A 20,597-nucleotide genomic window follows, 5' to 3' on the forward strand; every position below is an offset into this window, starting at 1 on the left:
TAAACACTGCATTCAGGACCCAGGTTCAACAATTATCATTACGGTCAACCTTGTTTCATTCGTCCCTACATTTACCTGAACCCTCTCACCCCAATGATTCTGAAGCAAATCCTAGAAATCACGGTATTTGTAAATACTTCAGATTACCACTATAAAACAAAACAACTCTGCCAGACTCTTAAAAGTCCAAGTCCCTTTATATCTCTTCAATGCTCTCAGTCCCCACTGGCTTTCCCTTAAATGCAAAGTCCTTACTATTTTGAACATGGGGTCATACAAGTTCTGGCTGCTGCTTACCTCCCTAACATGTTCTCTACTGCTGCTCCCTTACTGGCCTGCCTACTCTTCCTCAAACATGACAAGCAGGCTCCAGCTCCACAGCCTTGCACTGGCTCAGTCCATTACTTGCATTAGATATCTGTTGCACCAATCAGAATTTAAGTTCCAGGGGGCTAAGACGTGTGTCCCGTTCTTCATTCTATTCCCAGGACCTGACACACGCTCAGAAGAGTAGGTCCTCAATAAATATTTGCTGCCACCGATTTGGTCACTCTTCCTCCCTCCCACTTATTGGATAATCCTGTTAGACTGCTGCTCACGGATCTCAAACTAGACTTGTGCCAGGTTAACTACTTTTTCCGTTACAAATTTGTTCTCTTTCCTGTATCCCTTTGTCCATTTCTGTCACTCAAATCTGACGGTCTCTCCAGATACTCCTATCTCTAACACACCTCCATCTAAGTGATTTAACAACTTCTGTTAGTTCTACCTGCAAAATATTCCTCAAATTTGGCCCCTACTCTCCATTTCATCACCAATGTTTTAGGTCAGGCCTTCATTATTTTTACTGGGATTACTGCAATAACCTAATTGGTCTCTTAGCACCGGGTCCTTACTTCCAATCCATTCTCCATCATTGCTCATAAAACTATTTTCTAAAACATAAACTTCATCATGTTGTTTCAACTTGCTTGAAAACAATAGCTCCTAAAAATAAGAAGATAACTAAATGGCACTCCCCCAAAATTAACTTTTCTTAACAAGATGATGTAAAAAAAATGGAAATGGGCTGAATAATACATGAAATTAATCATTATGTTTTTCAAAAATGTTAAAAAAATAAAGGAAATAAACTTTCCCAAATATGTTACATGAATAACATAGTATTTGATTCAGCCTGGTCAGAACTACAATGCTTGATACAGGGTTAATTTAGCTCACATTAAAATAATGTGGGGAGGGGGGGGCAATGAATAAACTAGACAAATTATTTCATTACTCCTTCAACGTAATTTATTGTTTAATTAAATAAAGGATCATGTGATAATTCTGTAATCACATCTGGAAAAAGAGTTTTTAGTAATTTTAATCTTTCTTTTAAAAAAATTCAAACACTGAAATAGAGGCAGCTTACCTTGCAAATACCCTGTCTTTATTTGCTTTTTCTTTGCCATACTGAACTGACTGGACTTCAGTTCTCCCACTGAAATATATAAACATGCACAATAATAAAACCTTAAGGAGAATCATAAGATAAAATAACAACATACAACATGATTATATTACAACTTCATAAGAGACAAATTTGTAGCAGAGAAAAGGGAGCAGAGAAGAAATGAATGGACTGAATTCCAGCTCTACCTGAATGGATGAAGCTTATTTATAGCTCTTCCAATTAATGAACAAAAAGATGTGTTCCACAGACACTTCATTTTTAGATACTTCTTTTATTTGAGAATGACTGTCACTCTCACCCCACAGGTTCTTCTGTGGTTTAGCCAGTGTCTCTACTACTCCTTAATGAAGGAGAACACAGGGAATCTTAAAAAGCTGCTCTTTCCTTGGGCTTTTCTTCCTTGTCTACTGGTAACGATCACAGATACAAAGACTGGTTATATTCTCAAATCCTTCCTTGTCCAGACACAGGCAACTCTGGACTTTCATAAACAGGGAGGAACTAAGGATTGAAAAATCACTGGGAGTTGGGCACTACAATTTGCCTTGAAGCTGAATTGTCTAGCAGGCACACAGTTTATGCATGGAAATAGAGCCTCCTCTATGGTAAACCAAGGTGTTCAGAACTTATGTGTCACTAAAAACTTGGTTTTCAGAGAATTTGCTACTTGACACATCATATTATTTAAGTGTGAACAGACATAAATGTCTAGTGTATCAAATAGAACCATTTACATTTGTAGATATCTAATTCATATAAAAGCAGCCAGACGTAGGTTTCCAAAGCAAAGCAAACAATTTTAAGATCATCTTCCATAAATAAGTATAGATAAATGTGAACAGAATGGTCTATCTGTTGAAGTTCAAAAAATTTTTTTAAATATTTATTTTTGAGAGAAAGACACACAGAGTGCAAGCAGGGGAGGAACAGAGAGAGAGGGAGACACAGAATCCAAAGCAGGCTCCAGGCTCTGAGCTGTCAGCACAGAGTCCCACACCAGGCTTGAACTCACAAACCGTGAGATCATGACCTGAGCTGAAGTCAGACACAACCCAGTGAGCCACCCAGAGGCCTCTATCTGTTGATGTTTTAAAGGAAAAGTCCAAAACATAACCATGAGTTTTAAACTTAGGTACGTTGAAGTTTCTTAAGAAAATATATTTCCTCTAAGAAGGATAAACTATACTTGCAATTGTGAACAAGGTAACGAGTTGAGGTTCATTATTGTTTTCTATTTCCGCATTAGAACAATGATTTTAATCCCTTGGATATTTTGGAACAGAGATAATAAAGATGTGTGTTTGGGTACGTTCATGGAGGAAATAATAAATCATTTAATATTCCAAATTCCATCTCTTAGCCTAAATAATATTTCAATATTGTAAGTATTACAATAGTTCTAGTATTTCTAACCACTGTTTATTATGACAGACAGAAATCTTTATTTAATGCATACTCAGTATAGACAGGACCGTGTCCAGATAAACACCTGTCATGCCGCCATTCCTACCTCAATCATAAGATTATTGATCATTTTGATGATTAAAAAGTGCTTTACAGTCATGGGATTGAGCCCAGTGTCAGGCTCTGCACTGATACAGCAGAGCCTGCTTGGGATTCTCTCTCTTCCTTACTCTCTGCTCCTCCCCTGCTCATGCTTTCTCCCTCAAAATAAATAAATAAACATTTTTTTAAAAGTGCTTTGGATAGGGGCGCCTGGGTGGCTCAGTCGGTTGAGCACCTGACTTCAGATCAGCTCATGATCTCGCGGTTAGTGGGTTCGAGCCCCACGTCTGGCTCTGTGCTGACAGCTCAGAGCCTGGAGCCTGCTTCGGATTCTGGGTCTCCCTCTCTCTCTCTGCCCCTCCCCAGCTCATGCTCTGTCTCTCTCTCTGGCAAAAATAAATAAAACATTAAAAAAAAATTTTTTTAAAGTGCTTTGGATATATTTTTTAAAGTCTGAAAGGACTACAAACAAAACTTAACTTTTACAACTATAAACATTTATGGTTTACTTATACACACTAATTTAATTTAATGTTAACTGAGCTGTCATGGGCTTCAATCCTGTTCTTCCATGATCCACAAAGTTTCATAGGAGGCTCCCAGTCAGCAAACTATTTTCTAGATTCCTTTGTAAGCTGGCTTTCTCTTACTCTACTTTCTGATCTCCCATCAGAAAAAAAGTAAACATAAGTCAAAAGCCAGAGACTGACAAATGCTGGCAGCTGCCGTAACAGAAGTGGGAATAGGACACTAAGAGAAATCACACCTTGTCAATGTTATATACCACCCCTGGTCAAAGCAGCACCTATTGGGCAGATCCAGAACTGACAGTGACAGTGGTTCTAACAGTGGAGTAGCAGGTCTAGGCTTATGGACTCCAGCCTAGATGTAACACAAGATTCTGATCTTTAAGCATTATCCATTCCTCCTGGTTACTTCACTATAACCCTCTTTCTCACTTTTGCTTTGCCAGCCTAATACCTGTGTAACCAACTCCCTTAATTAAATTGCTTTTATTAGAAAAATCAAAAAGACTTTCTGTTTCCCTGATACATTAATTTACCACCGAAGAGGACTCAAATGAGACACTATTACTCAAAAGGCTGGATTAACAACTTGAATTTCATAATAAAAACATAAAGATAAAACTGAAATATGGGGGGGGGCCTGGCTGTATCAGTCAAAAAGGCATGTGACTTTTGATCTCAGGGTCATGAGTTCGAGCCCCACATGGGGTGTAGGGATTACTTAAATAAATAAAACTTTAAAAAAAATTGAAATACGATGGAGTAATTAAAGGTTTATATTTTATATTATCCATAATATGGTTCATTAGGAGTTTAGTATTATTACTAGAACAACATGAATATACCATAATCTAAGAATACCAAATTCTGACAGCAGGATAGTTATCTTTAAACAATGAGAAAATGCTGATTGGTAAGAGAATACAGGCTCATTATAGGTAATTTCAGCAATACAGAAACACATAACAAAAAGATTTTAAAAAAAAATTTAGCCAGTCTTATCCCTAAGAAATAATCTCCATTATGAGTGGTAAAAATCATTCTAAAACTCTCTATATACGTAGAAAATGCTACAAAAATGGACATAATTCTATTAACTATGTGATTATGCGATATACGCCACTTTTCATAAAAACAGTATTAAACTAATTTCCCTTGAACTGAAAGAAGAAAAAGACTGCCACTCATAAATACATGTATATACATGGTAAGAAAGACAGACCAGGACAAGCTTAAGGAGTTGGTGTTGTTACCATTTAATTTTTGCTAACATGGTTTCTTGTACTTCGACTACTCTCTTGTTTTCTTAGTTCTATTGTTATTTTCACTTTATCAAAGTTTATAGCATTTTAATTCTGTTCTATAGTCATAATTCTGACAGTTGTCAAGGATTAGGTCTATATTTAAAGGACTTAAGCATCATTCTTAGTTCTTTTACCAAGATTCTTCTTGAGTCATGTTGACTTATCTCTTGTGGGTTAATTTTATTATTAAAACATTTTTAGAGGGCACCTGGCTGGCTTAGTCAGAGGAGCTTGTGACTCTTGATATCAGGGCTGTGAGTTACAGCCCCACATTGGGGGTAGAGATCACCCATAAATAAAATCTTTTTAAAAAGCATTATTTAAAAAAAACTTTTTTTTTTTTTAACATTTATTTATTTTTTGAGAGACAGAGAGAAACCAGAGCATGAGCAGGGGAGGGGCAGAGAGATGGGAGGAGTCACAGAATCCAAAGCAGGATCCAGGCTCTGAGCTGTCAGCACAGAGCCTGATGCAGGGCTTGAACTCACAGAGCGCGAGATCATGACCTGAGCCAAAGTCGGACACTTAACCGACTGAGCCACCCAGGAGCCCCTAAAAAAGCATTATTTTTTAGATGGGCTCACAGATGTTATATTCCCTGAGGTTTTGTATATTTGATAATGTTTATTGACTTTAGACTTGAATGGCAAACTGGTAAGTTTAAGATTTTTCAGTCACTTTTTTTCCCTTGAAGACTTGGTAGACAAAGGGTGACTCCCAGCTACACCTAAGCCTGAATAAAGTTTTATTTGGCATTAACAATGCTTAAAAGTTTTTTGTTTTCTATTTATTTTAGAGAGAGAGAAAGCATGTGTAAGTCAGGTGGGGAAGAAAGTCAGAGGGTGAGAGAGAGAGAAAAAGAATCTTAAGCAGGCTCCACACTCAGCACGGAGCCCAATCCCAGGCTCTATCCCACGACCCCCCGGGATCATGACCTGAGCCAAAATCAAGAGTCAAATGCTTAACCGACTGAGCTACCCAGGTGCCCTGTTTAAGAGTTTTTAATCCAAACTGATAAACCTCTAGCAAAGACAGATCAAGGAAAGAGAAGAGAGAAGGTACAAGTTACCAAAATCAAGAATGAAAGAAATGATATTACTACAGATTCTAGAGATATTAAAAAGAATACTATAAACTTTATGCCAAAAAATTCAACAACTTAGAGAAAACAGATAAATTCCTTGAAAAACATGAACTACCAAAGCTTACTGAGAAGAAAGAGAAAACCTGAACTGCTTTACATCTATTAAAAAATTTGAGGGGTGCCTGAATAGCTCAGTTGGTTAAGTGTTCGACTTCAGCTCAGGTCACGATCTCGTGGTCCGTGAGTTCGAGCCCCGCGTCGAGCTCTGGGCTGATGGCTCAGAGCCTGGAGCCTGCTTCCGATTCTCTCTCTCCCTCTCTCTCTGCCCCTCCCCCGTTCATGCTCTGTCTCTCTCTGTCTCAAAAATAAATAAAACGTTAAAAAAAAAATTAAAAAAAAAAAAAAAAAAGAATCTGCTGTACCTTTTTTTGTAGCTAAAAATTTCCTAATTCTGTTTAAGTGTTGCTACTGAATTTGGGGGTTGCTCTGGGGGCGGGGGAGCATATATTTTTAATAGTATATCCTGTACTAAGCTTTATGCTGTTATTTTTTCTGAGATTACAAACTGGCATTTATAAATTCTGAGATTTACAATACAAATCTTTTTTGTACCACATCTAAATATTTTCTGCATGAATATATAACATGAATTAATCTAACACGTAATGATGAAAGGTTTTATTTACTGAAGATGGAAAATATTATTTTATGAAGCAGAAACAAAAATGGATAACAATTGTTTTAGCAGAGATTACGGATGACTTTTTCTACCTGATTCTTACCAGGCTGCACTTAAAAACTAGCTTTCCTGAGTCTTGTAAGAATTCCAGAGGCAAAATTAATCAGAATTTCTCCAAATTTAGAATTATCCCCCAAAGTACTGTTTCTTTTAGGAAAAGATAAAATAGTAATAAGACAGTTTTAGGAAAAGAAATTTGGGGTTATTGTTCAATGACTAAATGTAATTTTTGCAGAACAGCTGTTTTGAACTCTTTATAATAAAGGGTTCAACAAACTCATACATAAAAAAGCAAAGTACAGGTATCCCCTGCTTTTTGTAAGCTTGTGTCACGCCACTATGCTTGTACAATATAAGGAAAACCCAACACTCAGCATCTGTTCTGCAGCGAGCCACTGAAGAGGCAGCACACCCCGCAAGCAGCGAGACTGCCTCCGTCCCCTGCCCCAAGTTCCTTCCCAGGGAGTACACTCAGCATCTCAGCAGTAAGCCACCAACGCTCTGAACTGTGTCTGTGAGCATCTGTGCTTTATCTTGATTTATTTTGTGTATTCAATAGCAAGATGTGTCCTCAGGTAAAAGAAAAGCCTGTGAGAGGTAATTTTGGGGGTCTGAGAATGCTAAAAAAGTTTACCATTATAAATTAATGGTAATGGCTTCTTCATGTATGCCATTTGGCTTATGAAAGGTTTTACAGGGACATTCTACTTTTGGATAGTGAGGGAAACCAATAAATTACATGTTCATGCAGAAGATACCTTTGCTTTTACAAATAAAGGTGTCTTAGAACAAAGAAAAGTTTTCTTGTAAATGTTTAACAAAGACATAATGGAAATTATAGATGTCTAGAATGTAAATAATTAAATATCATTGATTTACCTTTGAGAATAATGATCAAAATTATAGTCAATGGAAGAGGTTTCTCCCATATGGCACAAGAACCTTTAAACTTTTGGTTGATATAGACAAAGGGGCCACACGCCGCCACAGAGATTCTGACTCAGTAGGGTGTATAAATAATAAACATTCTATGACTCAATAAAATACACGTTTATTTTACAGTGAGGAAAAATCCAATAATAAAGCATTAGTGCATAAGCAATACTTACCAGTACCGGAATTTTGAACCTAATGTAAAATAATGTGCAAAAAAGTTCTTTTGAGGTGGAAGCGGTCTGTCCAAACGGAAGAATGTGTGATGTTCTACACATGCTTTCCACAAATTTTTGCATGCTCTGTAATTCACCATATTAAATCCCAATAACGTTTCTCTAGATTCGTGCTGTAGTAAATGACAAAATGCAGAGAATACCAGGAAAACATCAGGATCTAATGCTCCATTTAGTTTACTTTTTACAGATAAACATTCTAGCCTTACAAACGACTAATCCCTGTAGCACAGCCCCTTTTTTGTTTATCCAATAAAAAGGTAGTAAAATAAATGGAAAGGTTTGCAAAATGTGGACCTCACCTCAGTAATATTACAACTCTTAGGAACTTTTATTTTACAATATAGCTACAAATAAGTTTAAAATCGGATATATATCTGTTTTTAAAGCTTACTAGCTATAATTCAATTTCAAAATATAATCCTGGAACATAAACTATAAGATACATACACCTTTTAAAACCATCTCAAAATTTGTATATCTGTGTAGACTGCAAGTACATAGGAATATTCAGCACTTATAAACACTATTATGGAACTCAAATTTTAAAATAAGTAGCAACATAAGAGAAGCATTTCCTTAATTTTTCTCTAAAAGTTTGGCACAAATTACTTTTTAAATGGTTTTACTGAAGCAAACTACATCTAGTAAGTCACACATGTTCTAAGTGTATAGCTCTGGTATTCACACAATGAATGCAACCATTTAACTTCCAACCAGAACAAGAAATGGACTATTACTAGCAACTCTGAAGTATCTCCCCTTTCTACCAGATTATCTTTGCAAAGGTAATCACTCTTCTGACTTTTATCACTACAGATTAGTTATGCCTGTTTTTGAACTAAATTATATACATGGAATCATACATATGTGTCTTAAGGCTTGATTTCTTTTTAGTATTCTGTTTCTATATCCATCCATATGGTTGTGAAACAGTAATTTTCATTCTGTGTAATATGCTATCATATGAATATGTCAGTTTATCCATTTGTTGTCGACAGATACTTTGTTTTTCCAGTTTCAGGATATAAAAATATTGCTATGTATATTCCTGTATGTAGTCTGATGCACATGTGTGTACATTTCTGTTGTTGGATAAGATATGCGTGTTCATCTTTAGTAGATAATGCCCAACAGTTTTCCAAAACAGTCAGATCAATATATACTCCCTCTCACCGGCCGTATATCCTCTAACTCACCAACCACTGGCTTATCAATCTCTTCTCTACACTATTCCTGTGGATGTGTAGAAGTATCACATTTTGGTTACAATTTGTACTCCCCTGACGATCACAGAGGTTCAACACCTTCTCACATTACTGGCCACGTGGCTGTCTTCATTTCTGAAGTATCTGTTCAAGTCAGTAGCATATCTTTAGACTGGGTTGGATATATAACCAAGGATGTGGGTACGTGTGTATTATAGATATACATTGTGCTATTTCACTCTCTTCATGCTATCTTTTGATGAATACAGTTCTTTATTTTAACACAGTCCAAGTTACTGATCTTTTCTTTTAAGGTTTTCTATGCCTTGTTAAAGAAATGTTTGCCTATCAAAAGGTATGATAGCATTTCCATAACTAAAATATAGTAAGATGCCCACATATAAATATTAAACTACCGGGGTGCCTGGGTGCCTTAGTCGGTTGAGCGGCTGACTTCGGCTCAGGTCATGATCTCGCAGTCTATGAGTTCGAGCCCCACGTCGGGCTCTGTGCTGACAACTCGGAGCATGGAGCCTGCTTCAGATTCTGTGTCTCCCTCTCTCTCTGTATTCTACCATTCACGCTCTATCTCTCTCTCTCTCTCTCTCTCTCTCTCTCAAAAATAAACATTAAAAAAATTAAAAAAAAATAAATATTAAACTACTATTTTAGAAGATAATATGCTTAAAATACCACTTCTTGATCACTAAAAAAATTTTAACTGTGCTTAACAGTGGCTTTGTATGCACTAACAAGTAGTTTACATGCTGTACCATATGCCATGAATATTGATTAGGTCTCAAACAGAGCATTACACAGCAATACTCTGCAGAAGCAACATCTAAGAATCATTTATATTCTACCTTTTTTGACACTTTGCATACTTCAAAAAGTCTATGTGTGATTCTGGCTTTCTACCAATTGTACTCGGACAATCTGTAATAAATTATAACAAAATCCACATTTTGTAAACAATAGACATAAAATGTTGTATTAAGAGATAAGTAGTTTCTATAAAGTGTGGGTATTTAAAAAGATGTTCCTGAGAGAAAGCATTAACAAAACGACATTCTACAGACTACGACCATATACAGTCTCAGATCAGTTGTTAGATGACTTTTGTTGATAATATCTGTGACTAAACACATTCCTAAATGATATACTACCTTACAGAATGGTTTGAGGATTAAATGCTATGAAAATGATTGTGTGATTATCAGACAAAGAGTAAGACCTCAATAAATGTTAAAAACCACAACGACTATTAGTAGTAACAATAGTACTATTAATGGGAAAAAATTAGAAAGTTGACTTCTACATTGCCTTCTACCAATATAATGATTTAAAGTAAAGTATTTTAGAGAAGTAGAGGCTTCCAGGTAAGATTTGAAACATATACAAAAATGTTCATTAGCAGCATTAGTTGTAATAGTCACAACCTGGAAATGCCAAAAGTATCCACTAACATAAGAATAAATAATTTATGGTATATTCAATCAACGGAACACCATGTAGCAACAGAACAAAGTACTGCTATGTGCAACAGTATGGATGAATCTCATAATGTTAAGGTTAGAAGGTACACAACAGGAGAACATTATGTATGATTCATTTTTTAAAGTTCAAAAATAGGCAAACTAATCCATGGTGATCAGTATTTACCTTTCAGAAAGGTTAATGACAGCAAATGAGCATCAGATCCATCAGCAATAAAACCAAGGTGACAGTAACATTCTACATATTAACATGATATATTATTACATACTTACCAAACACTATACTTAATATTTATACACTTTTTTGTGTGTGTCAATAAAACTCTATAGAAAAAAACTTTCATATTTTGTGAGGATAAAAGGGAAATCATAGTTGCTGATAAAATACAGTTGATTCAAATATTTTTAAGATTTCAAATACATTTTACACACACATACAACTCCCTTGAAATCTGCATTAATTTGTTATAATTTGCAAGAAATAATTTAAGTCAAAGGATAAAATTAGTTTAATTTGATTAAATAGAGAAAATCATTTACAAGATGAAATTCTTTCCCATGACAACTCAATGTGTTGTATTTAATATACAAAAGGACACCACCATTCACACAAAGGGAGGAAATGTACTATACATTCATGAACTAGAAACAAAACTAAACACTCAGTTTCCCTAAAATGAAATGAGCATATATATGAAAGAAAGTGTTATAGATCAGTTAAAAAAAAAAAAAAAAAAGAAGAAGAACATATAAAATGCTCAGTTACCACCTTCATGACTAGACCCTGGCAACTGACAATGAACATCACAATTGAGATCAGTTTCAAAGTTCAAAAGAGAGCAGAATGGTTATTTAGAAGAACTTTTTAAATCAGTACCACAGTAACACTGGGGAAATAAACACTGTCATAAAATGTGAATTAACTAAATCGGTGGGCAGTTATCAACCTCACACTGAGAGTCTGGCCACGAATGACTTCATTTCTGAAGACTTCGCTTATATAAATACTATTTGTTTATATAAATGTTATTTATATTTATACAAATAGTTTTATAAATATATTCATTTATATTAATAATGATTAAGATCATCACTCACCAATTCTTTTCTAAGTTGAATAAAAAACTGTTTGCACTTAAAAGAAATTTTTACAATCTTCAACCTGGATAAAAAGAATGAATTGGAGTGTTTATAATACTGAATGAAGATAAAAACAGTAACTTAAGAAAATAATTCAAAAAATAATCTTTTAGCTGTATATATAGTAGCCTCTGAACATTTAATCATATATACACACATTACATAAATAATCTAAAGATTCTGGTGCTTCATGAAAAATAATTAGAATCTATATACTCAATTGAATAAAGTTTTATCAGAACATTTGCTGTGAACTATACATTTTCTAATTTTCAGCTCTAGAGAAATACATAAAAACACATATCACAAATTAAAATTTCAAGATATACCAACAACATAGTTATTTACTTTTTAAAACTACAAGTAGTTTTCTGGTTCTGTAAGGAACTCAGAAATCACCACTCCAATGTATTAAGTACAAAGCTCAACAGACTGAAAAACCAACAACTCTTCTTGACTCCATAAGAGACAGGAGGGCACAGGGCAAACTGCTACCCTCAAGGCCTGAGACCAACAAGTGCATGCAGAGAGCTGCAGCTTACCAGAGCAGAGACTCACGAGCAGAAACTGCCAGATGAACCAGTGCCAAGGCAGTAAAACCTGAACCGTAATTTAAGAATTGTTGGAGGCTCCGTGTAGCCAACTTCCAGAGTTAAAAACTCCAGAGGCACCCAGTCATACAGGGGGCTCCTGCAATATTGTTAAGATTTACCTCTAGGAGTTCCATCAGGTTCGCAAGGTACATGTCAGAGAAAAATATCCTTGGGTTTCCAGCAAGAGAAGGGGAAAAGGAACCATCTTGAAATACACCAGAGCACTCTGTTCTTAATAAGGTCCTTCAGGAGTAACTAGTTAGACAAATCCTAACCTGCTGGGGTACTACTACCAAAGCTTAACTAGCCTGGGGAAGCCAAACCAACTCCAGCTCACTCTAACCATTCTATCCCACCTAGCAGGGAGAAAAAAAACGAGAAACACTTGTGAGGCTCACAGTCTAGAGGCACAGGCTCTCTAAAACACTGAGGGCTATTCATAGGATACAGTACACTTGCCTTTCCCCGACACCTGACAACATTACTAAGAGCCTATTTACAGCAGTTCCTTTAACTAAAATACCATATCTGGTTATCAAGAAAAAGTTACAAGGCATACCAAAAGGCAAAAACACGATGTGAAGAAACAGAACAGAACTGGACATGGAAGAGACGCTGGGATGATCAGACTGGGAATTTAAAACATCTACAATTAATATACTAAGGACTCTAAAGAATAAAGTAAAAAGCATATAAGAACAAATGGGCAATGTAAGTACAGAGATGGAAATCATAAGAAAGAACTTCAAGAAAATGCTATGGGTAAAAAACACTGTAACAGAAACAATACATTTCATGACCTTATTAGTACACTTGACAAAGCTGAGGAAATAATCTCTAAGATAGAGGATATATCAGTAAAATACTCCAAACCCCAAAAGCAAAGAGAAAAGGATGTAAAAAGAACAGACTATCCAAGAACTGTGGGACAACTACAAAAGATGCAATATACAGTAACATATGGTAATGAACATACCAGAAGGAGAACAAAGTAACAGAAGAAATGTCTGAAACCAAAATAACTAAGGAATTTCCCTAAATTAACACCGAACATCAAAGCACAGATCAAGAAAGCTCAAGAGAACACCAACAGGATAAATGCCTAAAAAAACACACCTAGGCATATCACTTTTAAGTTACAGAAAATCAAAGATAAAGAAAAAATCTTGACAGAAGCCAAAGGAAAAGACACCTTACCTATAGACGAACAAAGGTAAGAAGAATTACATCCAACTTCTCCAAAACCATAAAGAAGAGCGCATTGAGAGAAAAAAACCACCAACCACTTATTTTGTATTCTTGAAATTACTCTTTAACAAATGAATGAGAAATAAAGACATTCTCAAATAAAAGTAGGGGGACTTTATTGCCATGGACCTGCCTTGCAAGAAATGTTAAAAGAAAAAATTAATATAGGCCCAAAACTTGGATCTATATAAAGAAAGGTAAAACAGTGAAGAAGGAGTAAGTGACAATACAATAAAAACTTGATTTTTCATATTCTTAACTGATCTAACATACAACATTTTCTTCAAAATAAGAAAAGCAACAATGTATTCAATTAGGTATGCTTCTGTACCTATCATATATGTATAATTATATATATATAAAGTTATATACTTCTGTAGGCTTATAAATAAGTGAAAGGATTGACAGCAATGATACAAGGGACAGGAGGAAGAAATTAGTATTATTTCATTATAAGGTACTCACACTACCTGGGACGTGGCATATTATCATTTGAAAGTAGACTTGGACTAATGTAAACAGAACTGCAAACTCTAGAGCAACCACTTAAAACAAGTAAAAAAAGAAGTAAAACTGATAAGCTAAGTAAGGAGAGAAAATGAGATCATATAAAATGCTCAATTAAAATAACAAATGGCAGAAAAAGAGGGAAACACAAAAATGGAAACAAAGAACAAGGGCAACAAACAAAAAAAGTAATGAATATGGCAGATACTAATACAAACATCAAAAATCCTTTAAAAATGGCAAAAGGCTAAATGCAACAATTAAAACATACATTGTCAGAGTGGATCAAAAAACAAGATACAACAGTATGTTGTTTAAATATAAAGACATATATAGGTTAAATGTAAACAGATGGATAAAAATATACCATGCTGGGGCGCCTGGGTGGCTCAGTCGGTAAGCGTCCGACTTCAGCTCAGGTCATGGTCTCATGGTTCATGGGTTTGAGCCCCGCATCGGGCTCTGTGCTGACAGCTCAGAGCCTGAAGCCTGCTTCAGATTGTGTCTCCCTCTCTCTCTGCTCCTCCCCCACTCACACTCTGTCTCTCTCTCAAAAATAAATAAACATTAAAAAAAATTAAATACATATATATGTGTGTGTGTGTGTATATATATGTGTGTATATATGTATATATACACGTATATATGTATGTGTATATATGTATATATACACGTATATATGTATATATACGTGTATATATGTATATATACACGTACATATGTATATATATGTATATATATATATATATACACACACACCATGCTAAGACTAATCAAGAGAAGCAGGAGTAGTAGGGTTGTAATGGCCATCATGGGGACTATAGTTAATAACACTGTATTGTATATTTAAAAGTTGCTAAGACAGATCTTAAAAGTTCTCACCACAAGAAAAAAAAATTGTAATTATGTGTAGTGACAAACATTGACGAGATTTACAGTAGTGACCATTTTGCAATATATACAAATACTGAATCATTTTTGTACACCTGAAACTAACATAATGTTATATGTCAATTATATCTTAAATTTTTTTTTATTGTTTATTTATTTTTGAGAGAGAGAGAGAGATGGACAGAGCTCGAGCAGGGGAGGGTCAGAGAGAAAGGGAGGAACAGAATCCAAACAAGGCTCCAGACTGCGAGCTGTCAGCACAGAGCCCTATGTGAGGTTTGAACCATGAACCATTGAGATCATGACCTAAGCTGAAGTCGGACACTTAACAGACTGAGCCACCCAGGCACCATCAACTGCATCTTAAAAAAGAAAGAATCAAAAAAAAAAAAAAGAGTAGTTCTAATAATTTCAAAAAGAACAGACATTAAAGCAAATAAAGTTATCAGGGATAAAGGGCATTCCACAATGATAAAGGGGTAAATTCTCCAAGAAGACATTATGAAACCTTAATGTGTATGCACCTTAAAACAGAGCATTAAACTACAAGAGGCAAAAATTGATAGAATTACAAAGAAATACACATGAATAACTAACAAAGTTGGAGACTTCAACACTCCTCTATCTGAAATGGAAAAATTCAGCACATAGAAGATCATTAAAGACATAACTGAACTCAACAATATCATCAATTTAATGGATATAATTGACCTTTACAGATTACTTCTTATAACATGAAAAAATATTCTTTTCAAGCTCATTTGGAACATTCACTAAAATAGATCATATTCTCAGCCTTAAAACACACCTTCACAAATTTCAAAGGATAGAAATCATGTAATATCTACTCTCAAAGCACAATGAATTAATCTAGAAATCAGTAATTACTGATTTCTACTGGAACATCCAGTAGAAAAAAGAACTACTGGAAAATCCTAAAATGCCTGGAGAGTAAATAACACACCTATAAATAAAACATGAATCAAACAAGAAATCAAGAGAAATGAAAAATTATTTAACCTAAATGAAAATGAAAACACAACCCATCCAAATACATGACACACAGCAAAAGCAGTACTTAGAAGGAATTTTATGACACTGAATGCATATATGAGAAGAAAGACCAAAAATCAATAATCTAAGTTTCTACTTTACAAAAAGAAGAGCAATTTAAATCTAAAGTAAGAAAAACAGTAGAGCAGAAATCAGTGTAAAAGAAAACAGCAGACCAACAGAGAATATCAATGAAACCAAAAGCTAGTTCTTTGAAAATTTAATAAAATCAATAAGCCTCTACTTATTGAGCCAGACTAAGAGAAAAAGAGAAAGTACACAAATTACTAATATTAGAAATAAGAGCAGACATCACTACAATTAAAAGCATAGTAAACAGTGACTGAAAATCAAGTTTTATTTATATTAATATGAAATAAAGGTTTTTGAATTACAGCAACAACTTAAAAAAAAACATAGTAAAAGAATACTATGAAGAAGTCTATGCCCGTAAATTTGATAATCTCAATAAAATGAGCCAATTCTTTGAAAGACACGATCCGTCAAAACTCACAAAAGAAGAAATACACAATCTGAATAGGCCTGTATTTGTTAAAGAAATTTAATTAACAAACTTATTAAAAAAAGAGGACCTGAATAGACATTTTTCTAAAGTAGACCTACTGAAATGGCCTACAGACACATGAAAAGATGCTCAACATCACTAATCCTCAGGGAAATGCAAATCAAAACCACAATATCCCTTTCCACCTGTTAGAATGGCCAAAACCAAAAAGACAAGAAATAAATGTTGGTGAGAATGTGGAGAAAAGGGAGGCCTTGTGCACTGCTGGTGGGAATGCAAGCTGGTGCAGCCACTGTGGAAAACAGTAGGGAAGTTCCTAAAAAATTTAAAAATAGAAATACCATATGACCCAATAATTCCACAATTGGGTATTTACCCAAATAGAAAGGAAATACTAATTCAAAAAGATATACGCAACCCTGACCCCGGATTGCTATTGTTATTTGTTGCATTATTTTCATGAAATCCACCCATATCCCCCAACTCCCAGTGCTAAGCTTCTGCTGCTACTCTTCAGGAAGGCACATAGCCTCCTCGTATGTGTACAGTAATCCTCAGAGGACAGTGGTACCAGTCATCCCATTCTTTCAATAAGCACACCCAGCTGTAAAACTCCCCTAATTACCAACACATTGCTCTAATGCCCGGAGGCATGAATCCTTCAGAAGCTAAACCAATCAAATTATGGTTTCTTTAAAGGAACATTTTGTGAGGTAAGTGTGTGAGGCTATTTCCTCTAGTTACCTTGCTTTTGTCTCCCCTGTTGGCTTTCAGTTTCCCTAGAGACTCCTTCTTAAATAGTCTGAGTCTGGCAGTTATTTAAATTGTAATCCCCTGTTATTATACAAGAGCCCTTTGATGTGGTAGTAAAGTGAGGGTTGGGGAGGAATTGTTCTTAAACCCATGATTAGGTCTCCGTGGTTTGGTGGTCTGTGCTACTTGGCCCTGACCTCCAGTGCTTTCCAGCTCACCCTCTCCTTAAGTGAGACAAGAGGTATAGTGGGGGCTAAAAAAAGGTATTTCCTTCCCCCACTTTGGTTATGCTTTGGTAAAATCCATGTTGGTTAAGTACTGCTAAGATAGATTTCCTTGAGGGCAGACCTTTGTTAAGGAGAAAAGAAAGCTCTGAGCATGTTTCAAAATGGTTACTTCTCTGCTCACCCCACCATGCCCTCCAAACAGGAGTGGATTTTTCTCCACTCTTCAGGCTGGGAACCTGGTGGAATGTCTAGTGATAGTAAAATTCATGACAGTGTGGGCATCTTTGTAAGGCTGGGGTTCAGGAGTTTTCATCTCTCAAGCCAGTTTTTGCTCAGTCTCCAACAATTAGTCAAATAGCTTTAAATTAGTCCTCCCAGTGGTAGTATGTACTGCCATGAATACTGAGGATCAAAAGAAATACTTACGTTCCATGATGATTCAGATATAGTAGCTTTAACAACTTTAAATCCCATCTATTCAGTTTAATTCTTTTTTTAAAAATTTTTTTGAATGTTTTTTTAATTTTTGAGACAGAGAGAGACAGAGCATGAGCAGGGGAGGGGCACAGAGAGGGGAGACACAGAATCTGAAGCAGGCTCCACGCTCCAAGCTGTCAGCACAGAGCCCGACACGGGGCTCGAACTCACAGACTGTGAGATCATGACCTGAGCCGAAGTTGGACGCTCAACCGACTGAGCCACCCAGGCGCCCCTATTCAGTTTAATTCTTGAAAATAAAATTTAAAATGAACAGTATATACTTTGCAATCAATATCTTAAACATTCACATCTTTTTGTGTGTGCATGACCTAACTTGTACTTTGATAAAGACTTCGAAATGTGGGGTGCCTGGGTGGCTCCATTGGTTAAGCATCTGACTCTTGATTTCATCTCTGGTAATGATCTCATGGTTTGTAGATTAGAGCCTTGTGTCAGGCTCTGTGCTGACAGCACACAGAGCCTGCTTGGGATTCTCTCTCCCTCTCTCTCTGCCCCTCCCCACCTCAGAATACATAAACATTAAAAAAACATAAAGAAAGAAAAGGGGCACCTGGGTGGCTCAGTCGGTTAAGTGTCCGACTTTGGCTCAGGTCACAGTCTCATGGTTTCTGAGTTCATGAGTCGTCTATGCTGACAGCTCAGAGCCTGGTGCCTGCTTCAGATTCTTGTCTCCCTCTCTCTCTGCCCCTCCCCACCTCAGAATACATAAACATTAAAAAAACATAAAGAAAGAAAAGGGGCACCTGGGTGGCTCAGTTGGTTAAGTGTCCAACTTTGGCTCAGGTCACAGTCTCATGGTTTCTGAGTTCATGAGTTGTCTATGCTGACAGCTCAGAGCCTGGTGCCTGCTTCAGATTCTTGTCTCCCTCTCTCTCTGCCCCTCCCCTGTTCATGCTCTGTCCCTCTCTCTCTCAAAAATAAATAAAGATTAAAAATTTTTTTTAAAAAAAAGAAAGAAAAAAAGACTTGGAAATGTGAGTTATATTTCTCAATATTAAACTGTTTCTAAACATATTTACCAATAAAATAATATGCCAACTCCTTAGCAGAATATGTAGGATCCTTCACAATTGGAATCTAATTTCTCTTGTAAGCAATATCTTCCTAAATTTTTGTTCCCTTATTTCTGTCTTCAATGAAGACGACTGAAAGAGAAACCAAACCAAACAGCTCTTCATTTCCTCAACTTGTCATACCCTTACTATTCGGCCTCTGCCACTGTTTGCTACCTCTACCTGAATTCCTTAAATTCACACCTACCTCTTCCACACTTCCTGCTTCACTGAGGAAATTTCTATTCATCCTTTAAAATCCATCCCACGTATCGTGGAGCCATTAAAAATTTCCCTAGAGCAACCGTATCCTTTGTGTGTCCAAAACAATTTGTCAAAAACTCTTCTAGAATCCTTATAATAAAAAAGGTATATACAATATAGGGGTTTGAAACTACAGAAAAATTTAGATTATCACTGTATTATTTTATCCCATATTATCTGAAAAGAATTTTTCAAATTTTGACATTTATATAAAATATAAAATTTATATAAAAATGTAAAATATAAAAATACAAAGTAAAATATTTTTAAAATTGTCTTTAGTAAAATCAGAAATGTATTACAATCAAAGATGCACATTTCAAAAGAAGAGAGGTTAGAGAGGGAGGGAGCCAAAACATAAGAGCCTCTTAAAAACTGAGAACAAACAGGGTTGATGGGGGGGTGGGAGGGAGGGGAGGGGGGGTGATGGGTGTTGAGGAGGGCACCTGTTGGGATGAGCACTGGGCGATACTTGTATGGAAACCAATTTAACAATAAATTTCGTATTAAAAAAAAAAGATGCACATTTACCATTTCACTGTTATGAAAACTGACAGTGAAGCTTTTAATTACATATTTTCTTATTGTTATTAATTGTATAATTCATTCTTGTGTGTCCACTAATAGGCAGGTGCCATGTCTTTATATCCTCCTCTGAACATATCATGGTTTGAATTATAGCGAATGATATATAGCAAACATATAAAAGATTTGATATGAAACACTAAATGATGCTTAATTTTCTTTAATGGACTTTGTAGAAGTGTAATTGACATATATAATGAAATATACCAACTTCAATGAACAATTCAGAGAGTTCTGACAAATGTAGTCAGTTATGTAACTACCACCCACCAAAATCATCACGTAACATTTCCATCGCCTCAAAACATTCCCTTGTGTCCCTCTGCAGTCAACTGCTTCCTTCTATTTTCAGTTCCTGGCAACCACTGGTCTACTGTCTCTATAATTTGTGTTTTCTAGAATTTCATATAAATAGAAACAAAGAATATGTTTGTGTTTGGCTTCTTATACTTGGCATAAAGTTGTGAGGCCAAGGCATCCATATGGTTTAGTGTTATCAATAGCTCATTTCTTTTTATTGCTGAACAGTATTGATTGTGGAAATAAATCCTCTGTCACCAACTGATGGACATCTGCAGTTCTGTTTTGTGGTGTTATAAATAATGTAGCTAGGAACATCAGTGTAAACCTCTTCATATGAACTTAGGTTTTCATTTCTCTTGGGTAAATTTCCAGGAACAGAAATGCTGGATTATATGGTAAACCTATGTTTAACTTTAAAGAAACTGCCAAACTGTTTCCAAAGGTGGTGTACTAGTTTGCACTCTC

The 20,597-nt window shown here is 35.6% G+C and overlaps 1 protein-coding gene across 6 annotated transcripts in view; it reads right to left on the minus strand.

The window, feature by feature from the left end:
• The window catches only part of PTPN4 (protein tyrosine phosphatase non-receptor type 4), a 222,082-nt gene that overhangs the window by 65,109 nt on the left and 136,376 nt on the right, over positions 1–20,597 (minus strand). For all 6 annotated transcript variants that reach the window (XM_042994256.1, XM_042994252.1, XM_042994253.1 and 3 more), the window contains 3 exons: positions 11,588–11,651; positions 7,726–7,898; positions 1,415–1,483 (listed from right to left, as the gene is read on the minus strand). In XM_042994256.1, coding sequence (XP_042850190.1) covers positions 1,415–1,483; positions 7,726–7,898; positions 11,588–11,651 — 306 coding nt within the window. The remainder of the gene's footprint in view (positions 1–1,414; positions 1,484–7,725; positions 7,899–11,587; positions 11,652–20,597) is intronic.

Source organism: Panthera tigris, chromosome C1 (assembly GCF_018350195.1).
Source record: "Panthera tigris isolate Pti1 chromosome C1, P.tigris_Pti1_mat1.1, whole genome shotgun sequence".
Lineage (NCBI taxonomy): Eukaryota > Metazoa > Chordata > Mammalia > Carnivora > Felidae > Panthera > Panthera tigris.